The 12,634-nt window shown below is 34.3% G+C and overlaps 1 protein-coding gene across 4 annotated transcripts in view; it reads left to right on the top strand.

The window, feature by feature from the left end:
* The window catches only part of Ent2 (Equilibrative nucleoside transporter 2), a 35,317-nt gene that overhangs the window by 16,647 nt on the left and 6,036 nt on the right, over window positions 1-12,634 (top strand). For 2 of the 4 annotated variants that reach the window (XM_064040044.1, XM_064040043.1), the window contains exons 3-5: window positions 8,240-8,347; window positions 9,290-9,530; window positions 12,006-12,151. In XM_064040044.1, the coding sequence (XP_063896114.1) occupies window positions 8,240-8,347; window positions 9,290-9,530; window positions 12,006-12,151 (495 nt within the window). Of the gene's footprint in view, window positions 1-3,163; window positions 3,306-5,075; window positions 5,185-8,239; window positions 8,348-9,289; window positions 9,531-12,005; window positions 12,152-12,634 lie in introns of those variants that run through there. The other 2 variants (XM_064040045.1, XM_064040046.1) reach the window with 2 other exon arrangements.

Here is a 12,634-nt window from a genome sequence, read left to right as displayed (position 1 = left end):
GTAATACTATTTATATTCACTACAATTTTATTACAAGTCGTAAGAAAATAAAGAATACATTAAGCGGATTTTTCTTGCTGATATATTTTTATTCATTGACCCAATTTCTTAGGCGTATCGCTGAAGTAAATTAAATCAAGGTTGGATGGCTGAGCTATTGAGTGCCAAATTGATATAAAAAGAGATATAATATAACAGGACCACGTGTATTATCAGAACACGTGTTTTTCGGGTGAATGACCCCACAACTGTACTTGCATTATTATTCAAAGTTTTATTTGTATAAGTTGAGTTACATTGTTCACGTGTGTTGAATTAAGCAATGTTGGTTTATGAAACGGGCATTATTTTTTTGTTTTATTTGTCTACTTGTGTAACTGCGTGAATAGTCATTTACAGCATTTCAGTGTGCAAATAGGCTATAATCAGATATTTCAATAAAATCCTTAATCTCTTTCTATAATCTTATTACCGAGTCGCACCTCACTGCAATGTGTCAATATAGTGTGACTGTAATTTATTAGACTAGCCACATTCATCTTATCATAAACACACAGATCAAAGATAAACACAAAATGTTGAACGTTACAAATTGGTACACGCTGATAAGAATATCTTTATCGCCTATGCTAATATTGTTTTGATAATCACAACACTGGGTTACGGCAAAATTAAAAAAAAGCCACGTGGTCTGGTTTTGACCTAAATATTTTTTGTAAGGGTTGTCATTTTACTAAAGTGATAACTTTAACTTTACATATTACGCGTATTTCTCAAGCTCAACCGAATATGAAATGTAATCTAAACATTTATCCTGCGAAACTCCGCACTTACTTAGACTTTCAAAGCAGATGAAAACAAAAACGAGTCGTCTACTTCCCTTTTCAGAAAAGGATTGCTTTCAGGAAAATGTTATAGTCCCCGTGCCTATTCAATCTTGGTAATCTCATACGCGTTTCCGCCTTCCCACTGACCTATAATATGCCGTAAGTAGGGTAACCATGTTCAATGGACCATTATGGATAAGAGAGATTGACAATTATTCATCGGACCAGAACACGGGAATAACCATTAAAATATTTAGCTCGAGGGACAACTGCTATATTGCTGTAGGATAAATAGTAATGGATGAATATTCGTTGACAACGTAGGCAGATAATTTCAGGCGTATTTTATTGTTATCGACATGAGGGCTTTATCGGGTCACCTGTTTGTGGCGTGTGAACTAAATTAATGCATTAAGTGGGTTGTGAATAAATTAAATGGAAGCACACAACCTTTTCTAGTTTAGCATGTGTAATTACATCTTCCATTACTGCAACGAAAAAAATTGGCATCATCACGATTTTTATACGTCCCTAATGCCATTAAATTCTTATCTTCTAAAGGTAAGAATTCTATGGCATTTAGAAAATTCATTTCCCGGTTCCTATAGTAATTGGGAGGCCGTTCTGGAATTTGTGACGTCATGTCTCCCGAAGCCGATCAAGTGTGGCGCCTCTAACGATAACTGTTTACATACCTACTTTCTTACACATTGTTTGCTTACTGCATTTACCCAAGATAAAGGTGCGACTAACTTAAGTAATGAGTTCCTAACGATAACACGGTGCTATGTTAATTAACTGTAAGGCGTTGTCCTAATTGGCAGCGATCGCGCGATGGCGATCGCGCGATGGCGTTTTTCATCTCACTTGCGAGGTTCCGAGGTTCAAATAGGACACTCTGATGAAATCTGTATGTTTGAACTCATCGCATGACGAGAACGCATCGTGTTGAAGTGCATGAAAAACGCCTCGCAAGTGAGATGAAAAACGCCATCGCGCGATCGCCATCGCGCGATCGCTGCCAATTAGGACAACGCCTTATGGTATGTTGTTAAAAATTAACTAACAATTTGGGAGCAAAACAAATTACGTAGTTAAGGGAAAAGGTTTCGTTGGGAGTGGTGTGGATTTGTGGAGATATGAAAGAAGATTGAGAATGAAAAGATTCTCGGTTTTTTTTAGTAACATGTGTGGATAAAGTAACGTCTTGCGATTTATAAAAGTAAGTTTAAGTTTGAAAGTACATATTTAATTTGAGTAATTGATTCTTAATATTAAAGGGGAGGTTCTTAATAAAAAAAGTGCATTCCCTACATTACTGTATTTGATTAATTAACTTTCATGAAGTTAGAACTGAAAAAAAAAACTAAATCATATACCTACTATACATATTTCGTGTACAACGTGGTAATGTCATGTAAATTAACATTGCATGTTTTATGGAGGATTTCTTTCTTTTACAACCACTTCTCTAGCTAGAGCATGTAAAAAGTAATTTATCGTAGGTCTTCAAATGTTGACATCTAATAATTGAGTATTGTCTAATGGCGTTGTTTCGATGGCGCCAAGCAGATTGAACTACGTAATACATAGCACAAGTAGGTTTTCTATGTAAAAAACTATATATAAAGTTCGGAGTAATTATAAGCCTTTATTGTATTCATTTTAAATTGAAGTTTTAGAAGAATGGAAACCAAAACATAACGATAACATTTTTTTATAAGTGAAATCATAGTTAATATGAACACGATTAGTCGAATAAACCGCATTGTATCATAGTTTTCCTCCATAAAGAAACAATATTTATAGTCACTAGATTTAAATTACAATCATTGGAATCGTCAAGTCACTTCTACCTTTGAATAAATTATTTTGAGCATTCCCACGCAATTTTTCTGGTTACGGCGCAGTTTTAATAATGTTACGCAAAGTAGAGAAAAAATTAAGATTTGATGAGAAATACAAGTTCGAATCTAGCTAGCTTTTGCCCAGTGCTAACTGCTATCATAATCCGACAACAATATACATACTTATAGAAATTTCATAAACATGTTTTATTCAAAAGACACCACTGTCTTATTTCAATAAAATAGCGCATTAAGTTATCGATAAAACCATTATTAAATTACTGCATTAATAATAAAAAATTGACAAGCAATAAAACACAAAAATAATATGCTAGCGTGCCGTTCTCAAACATTTTTTGCGACGTCCCAATACTTGAATAAAGTTCAAAACAAAAAGTTGTAGGAACTAAACCGGTACTCGATATCAAAACCAACATCAATATAATGAAATATAATTTGCCTAATGTTATTCAATAGCGGAGGCGAGATATTTATGTAGTGTGTCTTGTGGTTCTGTAGTGAACACGCATAGGCGTACGACTGTGATGTGAATATTTAGTGCCGTATTAAAATCATATTGTGACAAACATGGCGGATAACTATGGAACCTTTCGGAGAAATGCCGAAAAAAGTAAGTAGAAAAATTCTCAAGTAACGTTAAAAAGTATAGTTGAATACAAAAACAATAGAACAGGTAAACTAGTCTTCGATTTGGATTTGTTACACTTATTACGCAATATAAATTAATAGCTATAATAAATTGGTTTGCTTAAATTACCTCCGTTTTCCGATATAAAGAACACAATGCAATCTAAGTAGAAGCGTTATTACTTATTACCTACGTATCATATTACGTATTGTAACCAACAATGGGTTATTCGAGATTATCGTTTCCCATTTCTATTATGTCCAAGAAATAGATTGAGGGATTTACTTGAAAGCCTCAAACATGTAAACACATTATTATTGACGAAAACAGAGAAAATTCATTTCGTAGGTGCGAAAACATCTTCTAAATCAGTTAAAAAGAACCTCGGAGGTTCAAAAACTTGTTTCACTGGGCGGTTTCGACACAGCCCACAGTACCAGTTTTTATACCGCAGTTGTTTATAATAGGAACTTATTTGGAAATATGATCATGAGACAATCTCTTCAAAATTTCAAGACTCGATACCCTCCTAACTTAGCATCCCGTACGGCCTATCTGGAACCTAATTTAGGATCAATATTCCGCCAAGTTGGGCACTAACTTGATTTGTACTGGGTTTGGCTTAGTTCGCTTGAAAGGTCAACTTGATACGTAAATTAAATCTTAAAATAGGAGATTGATTGTCAAACTTAATGTGACCTTTTCGTCCTCGATATAAACATAGTTTGATGGAATTGCGTAATCAAATCACATTCCCATTATCTCATTAAAAGACGTTATAATTTTCATCTTATTACATGTAGTCTTAACTGTCACAATTAAATAACAGTAGATATCTCTTGAGAATACTGATTATTTAATTAATATTCTTCATTAATGGGTCGAGGTAGCAGCCTTGTCGTACATCTCATTACGATGTTCCAGCTTATTTTCCTATCATTATCTGTTAGCATTGAATATGGAATATATTATAATAGAAGGCAAGATATACTATCTTCTGTAAACCAATGATTTGCATTCTCATAACCATGTGATTTTCACCATCTATCTCATTGCTGAACCGCAATCCGGCTCTTGGTTTCTGAAGGCACCTCGTAAGATAAATATTTGTTAAGCTAGTGTAGATGTTTGTTCCGTTTTCGGATATTTGCGCATAATTAGGCATAATGTTGAGTACACAGGAAGTGTGGAAGTATGCAACAATATTTGTGGATTGAGGAGCAAGCAAAGCGTACAGATACTTTAGTTTGTAGGCCTCAAAAATCTGCGTATTAAACGGTCACAACCTTGTCAAAAAAGGACTGCCTATGTAGTCCGTACTTCGAAAAGAAAAAGAAAAAAGAAACTGTTGGAATGACTTAAAAAATCTTGGGGAATTTTAAAGGTTTTTCCATGAAATTATGTTAATACGGAAACTTCGCTAACTTGCTTTTGTAATTGGTTTTTCATGAGTTTACTTTTTGACGAAATGTTTTTGATTTTCTATTCTGCATTATGTTCCTTATAAAGTTGCTAATAGGGAACTTATTTCACTACTCCTTCTCAACAACAATAGATAGGAACTGGTGAAAAGATGTAGTCTTTTTCGCTGATATCAGCCTTCATAGTTTTACTATTGAGAATTTTTAAGGAAATTTTAGCCATTTGCCAATTCAAATTAATACAAACGCAGTTGTATGCAACAGTACACATATATCAGTGAGCGAAATTCGAAATCTTTACGATTATTACGATGAAAGAGCGATAATGCCTCTATTGTTTGTCGATGGCTCTGGACCGTGGTCACCTCTAGTTACGTGCTAACGCCGAAGGAAATTAGTCTGCCGCAGTGTGTTTAACTTTTTTATAAATACCACGTTAGGTAAATGCTTTAACATAATAACTTTGTGACCTACTTGTTGATTGTTGCCTTGCTGCGAAACTTCATGTTTTGGGAGCTTTGTGAGCAAATGTGGACGGGATGAGTGTTTTACTCGGTCGGGTGAACCTAGGCTTTAGAATGCTCTAACTTTTGAGCTGTGGTTTTCCGTATTTGAAGAGTAACTTATGCCTTTTCAAATACAGCCAGATTTATGTATAATTCCTGATAGCATTTAAGGCAGGTGGATACATGCAACCCGTTTCAGGAACACATTAAATGAACTAGTTCTATGCGTGAAATATACATGTAAAATGACATTTTTCATTCCGACTGACAGCCGTGTAATAATTGCACTCATGCGAATAGCGTTACTATAGGTGTTAATGTTAAACAATATTTTTTATTGCTTTCTATGCATAGAACTGCATTATAATGTCATGAAACTGTTATATTTATTGCAATATTCCCGTTGTAGGTTAACTTATCAAAATCTGTTGATATTTTTTTTACTTCCTATTTAACTTCATTTTTTTTACTCCATAGTCAGATTTTCTTTAAAATAAAGTCTTTATTTGAAATAGGGCGATTTAAAAATGTTGTTTCGCTAAGCGACCCTTGTGTGAGAGTGGGTGGAGCAAACGACCGCTGCAACCCCCTTCACCCTGTATAAACTTGAGTGTCGTAAATAGCACGCGCTCGCGTAGTTTTTAAATGTTTTTTTATTAACTGCATACGAATTTACTGTTTTGTTTGCTTTTTTGTAACAATGATTTAAAAACCTGCAATTTTGAATATGCCTATTTTACTTCATATGCCAACTATATCATACAAAAAGTTTGGCTGAACACATACTTAAGATATTATCAGGAGACCCTACAGAAACCTTCTAAGAAAAAGTTTGGTTATTAATGCTCCAAAATATCCTCTTAATTTAAGATTATTAATTGTGAAGTCCCCAGGTTATAACGGGAATTTATTAATTTAATAATTCAAATTGTAATGGCTCATTGGTTACCTTAGGCCCATATCGCCAGCGACTTTCATAAATGAGGTTGCAAATCAAAGTCAGAAAATTCTCACAATGTATTGTCTTACTTTCATCTATCATAGAGCCTATGTGGTTTCTGTACATTTAGAAGGAAAAAAGTCTTGAACAAAAAAATATGTTGATGATTATATCCCAAACTGCCCAGAATCTCTCATTAATTCGGAGAGAATATTCCTACACCTTCAAAGGAAGGTAAAACACGAATTCCGCAAACGATTCGGCAGTATTTATGTTGTGTTGTTTGTCCCGGGGCTTCCGTGCGTAACTTTTAGCGCAAACAACTTTGTCTCGGGAAGATGTATTTGATTACAAGGGTCTAAATTCTTGGGCCTTGTGCCTGAATATCCAGCAAAAATGTTGAATCGATAATCCTGACAATTTCTTGGCAAGCTAAATATGATTTTGAATGATTTTGATACTTTTCGTGTACAGATTAATAATTTTGTCGCCATACGTATATTTTGTGGCCAATCAATCTTCTTTGGTTTCATATCATGGTTACCATGAATTCTATTTCTGATCATCCTTTATCCTCGTTGTCACGTCACGCATCAATGCTACTTTCTAATATTAGAAAGAACTGTATCGATTATAAAAGTCACCCTTTGTTAGGTTGCCTAGCGACACGTTCTTTTCTGATCAACCAAACCGTATCTAAATATTTTACAGGTATGTACTCACGCACCAAATATCTACTTCACGCCTTCTATGTAGTTCCCAGGATCCATTCACCTATGTTTAATTTCTGCATAAAGATTTTCATTACCATTACTTCTGTTCTGAAGCTAAATTCTTTCTTATCTTAGCTGTCCTATTAGATAACTTTTTACATTGATCAAGTTCTACGGAGACTTAACATTAATATTCAGTGATCTGTGAAACTTCTTTGTTTAAATAAAGGCTTTTCTTTTGTTTTAATCCCACTACGCAACAGAGGAAACATCAAAGTTATGCTTCTTACTTTTTGATGTGGGTACAGTAATGCTTTATTAACTTAAACTCAAGTTTCAATCCATAAACTTGTGTAGATACGTAAGGCAACAAAAAAAAATTCAACAACACATGATGTACCGGTATATCTTTCAACAAAGACTCGACCACATTTTACAGGAATGTCTTCTAGATACAATTTTTGCGTTTTATGTTAGTATGTAAGATTTTTTTCTACGTTTGATAGTCGGTGACGTTCAGGTATGTCCCAAAAAATATTATAAATCTACATATGTAGATAGATATATTTCCGTATATGCGGAACTTACGCATTGCTTGTATGCGTAAATGCGGCAGTTCAGACGATCTACATACATACATATGCTTCAGTATCAAACCCGCATACTCGTAATTGAGATGCATACTACTTAACCTTCGGAATGTTGAACTTATTGATATTCTAATCTAAAGTACTTTTGATAGTTAATTGAGAGATCACAAGATCAGATGCCCAGATGGGGTTACGAATAGATTCATTGACGCTTCTTGATAAAATATACTTAATAGTAATGAGAATGCGCGGCAATTGATCTGGTGCACTCATATACTACGTTGACAAATAGTATGTATGTATGTATTTCTGTCAGACATAACCGCATGAGGAAAGTGGTCAGGGTATTTATAATGGACCTACAATTAGTATAAAGTTTGGTTTGCCTTGTAAAACTTACAACACAGGGAAATTCCATGTTTTCTTATTATTTAAACGTTATATTTTTAGTAAAAGCTACATATGTTATCGTGGTTTCATTAAACTGGAGTATAGTTGCCAAAACGAGATTTCCGAACACAACCGCCGTATCGTCTACCCTACTATCTTGATTTTTGACGGTTGTCAGGATCAAACTGTGGTCTTTATTTCAGCCTACAACTGTCCTCGAGAATGTTCCCATCAAATGCAATTTTCCTCTCATTCTATTGACGTTAAAATTAGTGTGTTCCCAACTTTAATTAATTAAACATAGGTATATACGCAATTTTCTAGTGCAAGATCTAATGGGTACCCTTTGTCACCAGGTTGGGATGGTGCGGACGAGAAGGCCCCGTTCCTCCGCAACGAGCCGGTGAAGCTAACGCCCGCGTGGGAGGGTAACAACCTACCAAATGACACCCTCAACTTGAAAGGTAAGCTATGACAACAACCTTCTTTGTTGACACCAAGCTGGCTGGTAAATTGGCTAAAATGTTACCTATGGAAAGTCGTTTAGAAAGCTATAAGTTTTGTAGAAAATAAATAAGTACACAAGTTCCGTGATTGCCGAAATAAGTTCACTCCCATAACGTAATAAAACCAACGAAGAATTATTACATAAATTGAGAAATGGCCTTTAGATTTGATCAAAAAACATATTGAAACAAAAGCGCCACCTAGCGGGTTTCTAAGACAACACTCGGTCCTGCATCGCGCAAGCAAAGTTTTCACACATCGTAAGAGGCGATGCGTAATTTCGAGCTTAAGTATACTCGACGTCATCTCCCACTTCCAACGCAGTGTCTTCAGTTATCATAACTGTGTGTCACACATCATTTCAGTGGGTAAATCAACGCTTCACTAAAACACACGCAGGTTCCTGTGAATTTGTGTGCACCTAAGTATTGCGACATGTCGTTTTTCCCATAACTTTATGAAACTTTTTATAGAAAAAATGCTCTTCACTCTTAAAAGTAATATTCGTGAAAATACAGGAGTCAAAGTAATTCAGAACGTCAATAAAGCGCTGAAAATAGCTTCAAAGAATCCAAAAAGAAATGACCATCTTGGGATTCGAACTCAAGACTTGATCACTTTATGGTCATGAGTTCGATTCCCACAACTTGAACAACTTTTTGTTTGTTTTCTGACTTTTAGATACTCCATATAAATATTTTCATGTGTTTCTGTTTTTATACAAATTAAAACTGCATACTTACTTTAGTATTAAATTTTTTATATAAATAACTCAGATCAAAGAAATAATAAATAAAGTATTTTTGTATAAAAAAATGTTTAGGCTGCTCTTAGTTATCACCTTGCTTCATTCAAAGCGCCATGGAATAGTCTCATTCAATTCGTTCTTCTAATTACAGGTATAGCAATGGACACATCGGAACCAAAGGACAAATGGCACCTAATATTCTTGACGTTCCTGTTACACGGACTCGGAACGCTCACAGCTTGGAACATGTTCATAACAGCCAAAGATTATTTCGTGAAATACAAATTGGTGAATGCTCCTACCTATTCGGAACATTATTTGGCGTACGTGGGATGGGCTAGCCAGATCCCTAATCTGGTGTTCAGTTGGCTCAACATTTTTGTTAAGCCCAAGTAAGTATCTTTTTGTTTTTCACAGCGATTTTGTTAATTAGGTGAATTTTCGGCGGGGATTTTGACATTAATTTATGGGAAAAAATTGGTGCTAGTAAAAAATATTTTAACATTAATAACCTAGGATCTAAATATGTCCAGTTTTGCGTCTCAACATACTTCCTTTAATCTGTCATTCATTCATTAATTTGCTATCACCCAAAAATAGATAACATTCCCCTAGGATAAATTGGATCCCAGTTCTAATTGAACTGAAACCCAAAAGTAATTAAATCTCTGCTTATAAAATCATTTGCGATGGACAATAATGTTTATCTATATCAAACTTTTATCCGATTTCAATTGGCTCAGGTCAAAAGTTTTTAATTAAGTCCTCTGAAGTTTTGTGTGTACTGACCAAAAGATAATTTTGTTCCCGAATTCAATTCATACATTTGTATTTAGATAAGGAAAGTCAACATGATAGTATAGAAAGAGAAACCACGATATTATTATTTCTACAAAAATAAATTAATAGTTTAATATGAATGAATTTTTTGATACGTTGTTTTATTATATTTTTTTATTTTGTAAATATGTAGATATAATATATTGAATAAGTATCTATAAATAGGAATTTTAAATAATGAATAGTTTAATATTTAATTACGAAAAACAAAATGTGCATATTATTCACACATTTCCGTCCCAGGCGCGGATATAAATCAAAGTTAACGCGAGCTTAAACAGTTAAACATAGTTTAAAGTAGCGAGCAGGCGGCTTGCCAGCAGTTTTTTCTATCATATTTGCATAAGTTCCGAGCACGGCTGCTGCGGGATTAAAATGATTAAAACTATGCACGTGTAATTTTTTCCAATAAACGTAGCGTTAAGGGAGTTATGGTAGAAAAGTTTTGAAGTATTCTCGCCGTTTTAGGAATGACAAAAGAAAATGTTAGGTAGTCAGAATTAATTCTAAATATTTTATTTTAATGGCAAGGAATATAAACGTAGGATTATTTTTCCAGGTATCTGGAACGAATTCTTTGATAGCTATAGTTCTAGGAAGAATACAAGCGTTGCCATAAATAAATTACTTAATTTTATCCGATTTATCCCCTTTCCGTGGTAAATGGCACACTCATATACAAAGAAGCGTATTTACTTCTCAAGAGTACTACCTATTTCCATGAAAAATCTCAATCAGTTGAGTAGTGAGTAAGACACGCCCTCTACCCAACGCAGTGACATTCAGCAATTAATCTGAACGATCACATTACAATGAAAAATGAAAAAAAAAATGAAAATGAAAAAATATTTATTACATATAACAAAGTGATCCATATACAAGAATTGTGTTTGGAGCCTCCTTTTAGACAAACAATGCCTGTGTTAGGAGACTCCGCTCTTCCATATCATAGATAAGGTTACATGTTACTTTGTGTCTTTGTGGAACATTTCGGTATTGTGAAAAAGAAATAATAGTAATAAAAAAAAAAAACAGTAAGTATAAAATGAGAATTAGTACATACATGTTTTAAAGAAACTTGATGTACTTTGTTTTGGTTTGTATGTATGGTATGTGTGTGAAATGTAGTGTGGTTCAATATGATAAGATAATGTGTGGTGTGACGAGTGGTGTGTTGTGATGTGGTGTGGAGAGTGGTGTGGTGTTATGTAGTGTGAGGAGTGGTGTGGTGTTATGTGGTGTGAAGAGTGGTGTGGCGTGGAGTGGTGTAGAGAGTGATGTGGTATGGTGATTTGCATAGTTATAGAGTGTGGTTACATTACTCATGAAAAACCAGAAGAGCTTCCGTATCCTCGTAAGAGAGAGACTTAATCCAGTTCACTATCATTTTTTTACAGACATAATAGTTGTGATTGTGTATGTAAATTTTTTTATTAATCCTGTTATATAGCTGAGCTGAGAGATAGTAATATTGTCTACTACTAAATATGGTTTTACATTGGGGAACTATTGCAATTTTATCTTTTCTCCTTTTAGGTTTCTTATTCGCATGATAAGGGAGGGTTTTATGTTTATTTAGAACTGTTTGGGTTATGTACAGTTTCCTGACTGAGAGCAAATTACTGATGTCGTATAAAGATTTAGTGGAGTATCTTTTATTTTTAAAGTACATGACCTTTATAAGTGGGCAGAGTAAAGCTTTACTAAAACACACGCATGTTTCTTACCATAAACTTGTGTGCACCTAAGTCTAGCTACATTTACACAACGACATAAATTATTTATAGCAAACTAGCCGTTTTTTCGCAATTTCACCCACGTCCTGGGGAAGCTAAAAACCGTACTTACCTAAAGTTTGATGATAATGACAAAATGTCAAAGGAAACAATAAAAAAAGCTGAAGGGCTTCAGAATTCTGACCTAAAGATATATAGAAAACTTTTGCAAAATGTATAAATTATCAAGGCAGTTTTATTAATTTGGATATATTTTTAAACGTAACTAACGCAATATTGTATTAATTTCAGGGGCAACTTAACAAACCGGATAGTGATGTCGCTAATAGTGGAAGTGGTTATATTTGTGTTCAACGTTATACTAGCCATGATGGACAGCTCAGGTTGGCCGGCGGCATTCTTCTGGCTCACCATGTTATCTGTGTTCTTCTTAAACGGTAAGGTTTTTGAAATATTCCAACGTTTTTTATCGATATTTTTTTTAACGGATTGAGGGCCCAACGCTAGAGGCTGTGACAATTTTGTAAGGCAGTTTTTATGAATAAATATTATTTACTTATTACGGTGACTTTGGTCATCATAAAATAATGATACTCAGTTGTATCCGGTGAGACAGACGGGTAGCTGACCCCAACGTATTTTGGAAACGGCTAGGCAGATGATGAGTTTGGCCCTCAGTTCAATCAAAAAAATATAAATATGCTTAATATTGGTGAATTAAGTCATGTGATTCTTTAGCTTATTTCCCACTACGCAACAGAGGAAGCATGAATTTTATGTTTCTTACTTTTTTAAGTGGGTACAGTAACGCATTACTTTTCAAAGCGTGCAGATTTTGAAGTAGATCTGTATACAGCTCAGTTTTGCTACAAAATTTTACTTTATAATATCCAAAATATAATTATTATATGTAATGTCAA

The sequence above is a fragment of the Helicoverpa armigera genome, chromosome 21 (assembly GCF_030705265.1).
Source record: "Helicoverpa armigera isolate CAAS_96S chromosome 21, ASM3070526v1, whole genome shotgun sequence".
NCBI lineage: Eukaryota > Metazoa > Arthropoda > Insecta > Lepidoptera > Noctuidae > Helicoverpa > Helicoverpa armigera.
Note: the sequence above shows the minus strand (reverse complement) of the source record. Positions and strands in the feature narration are given on the sequence as shown.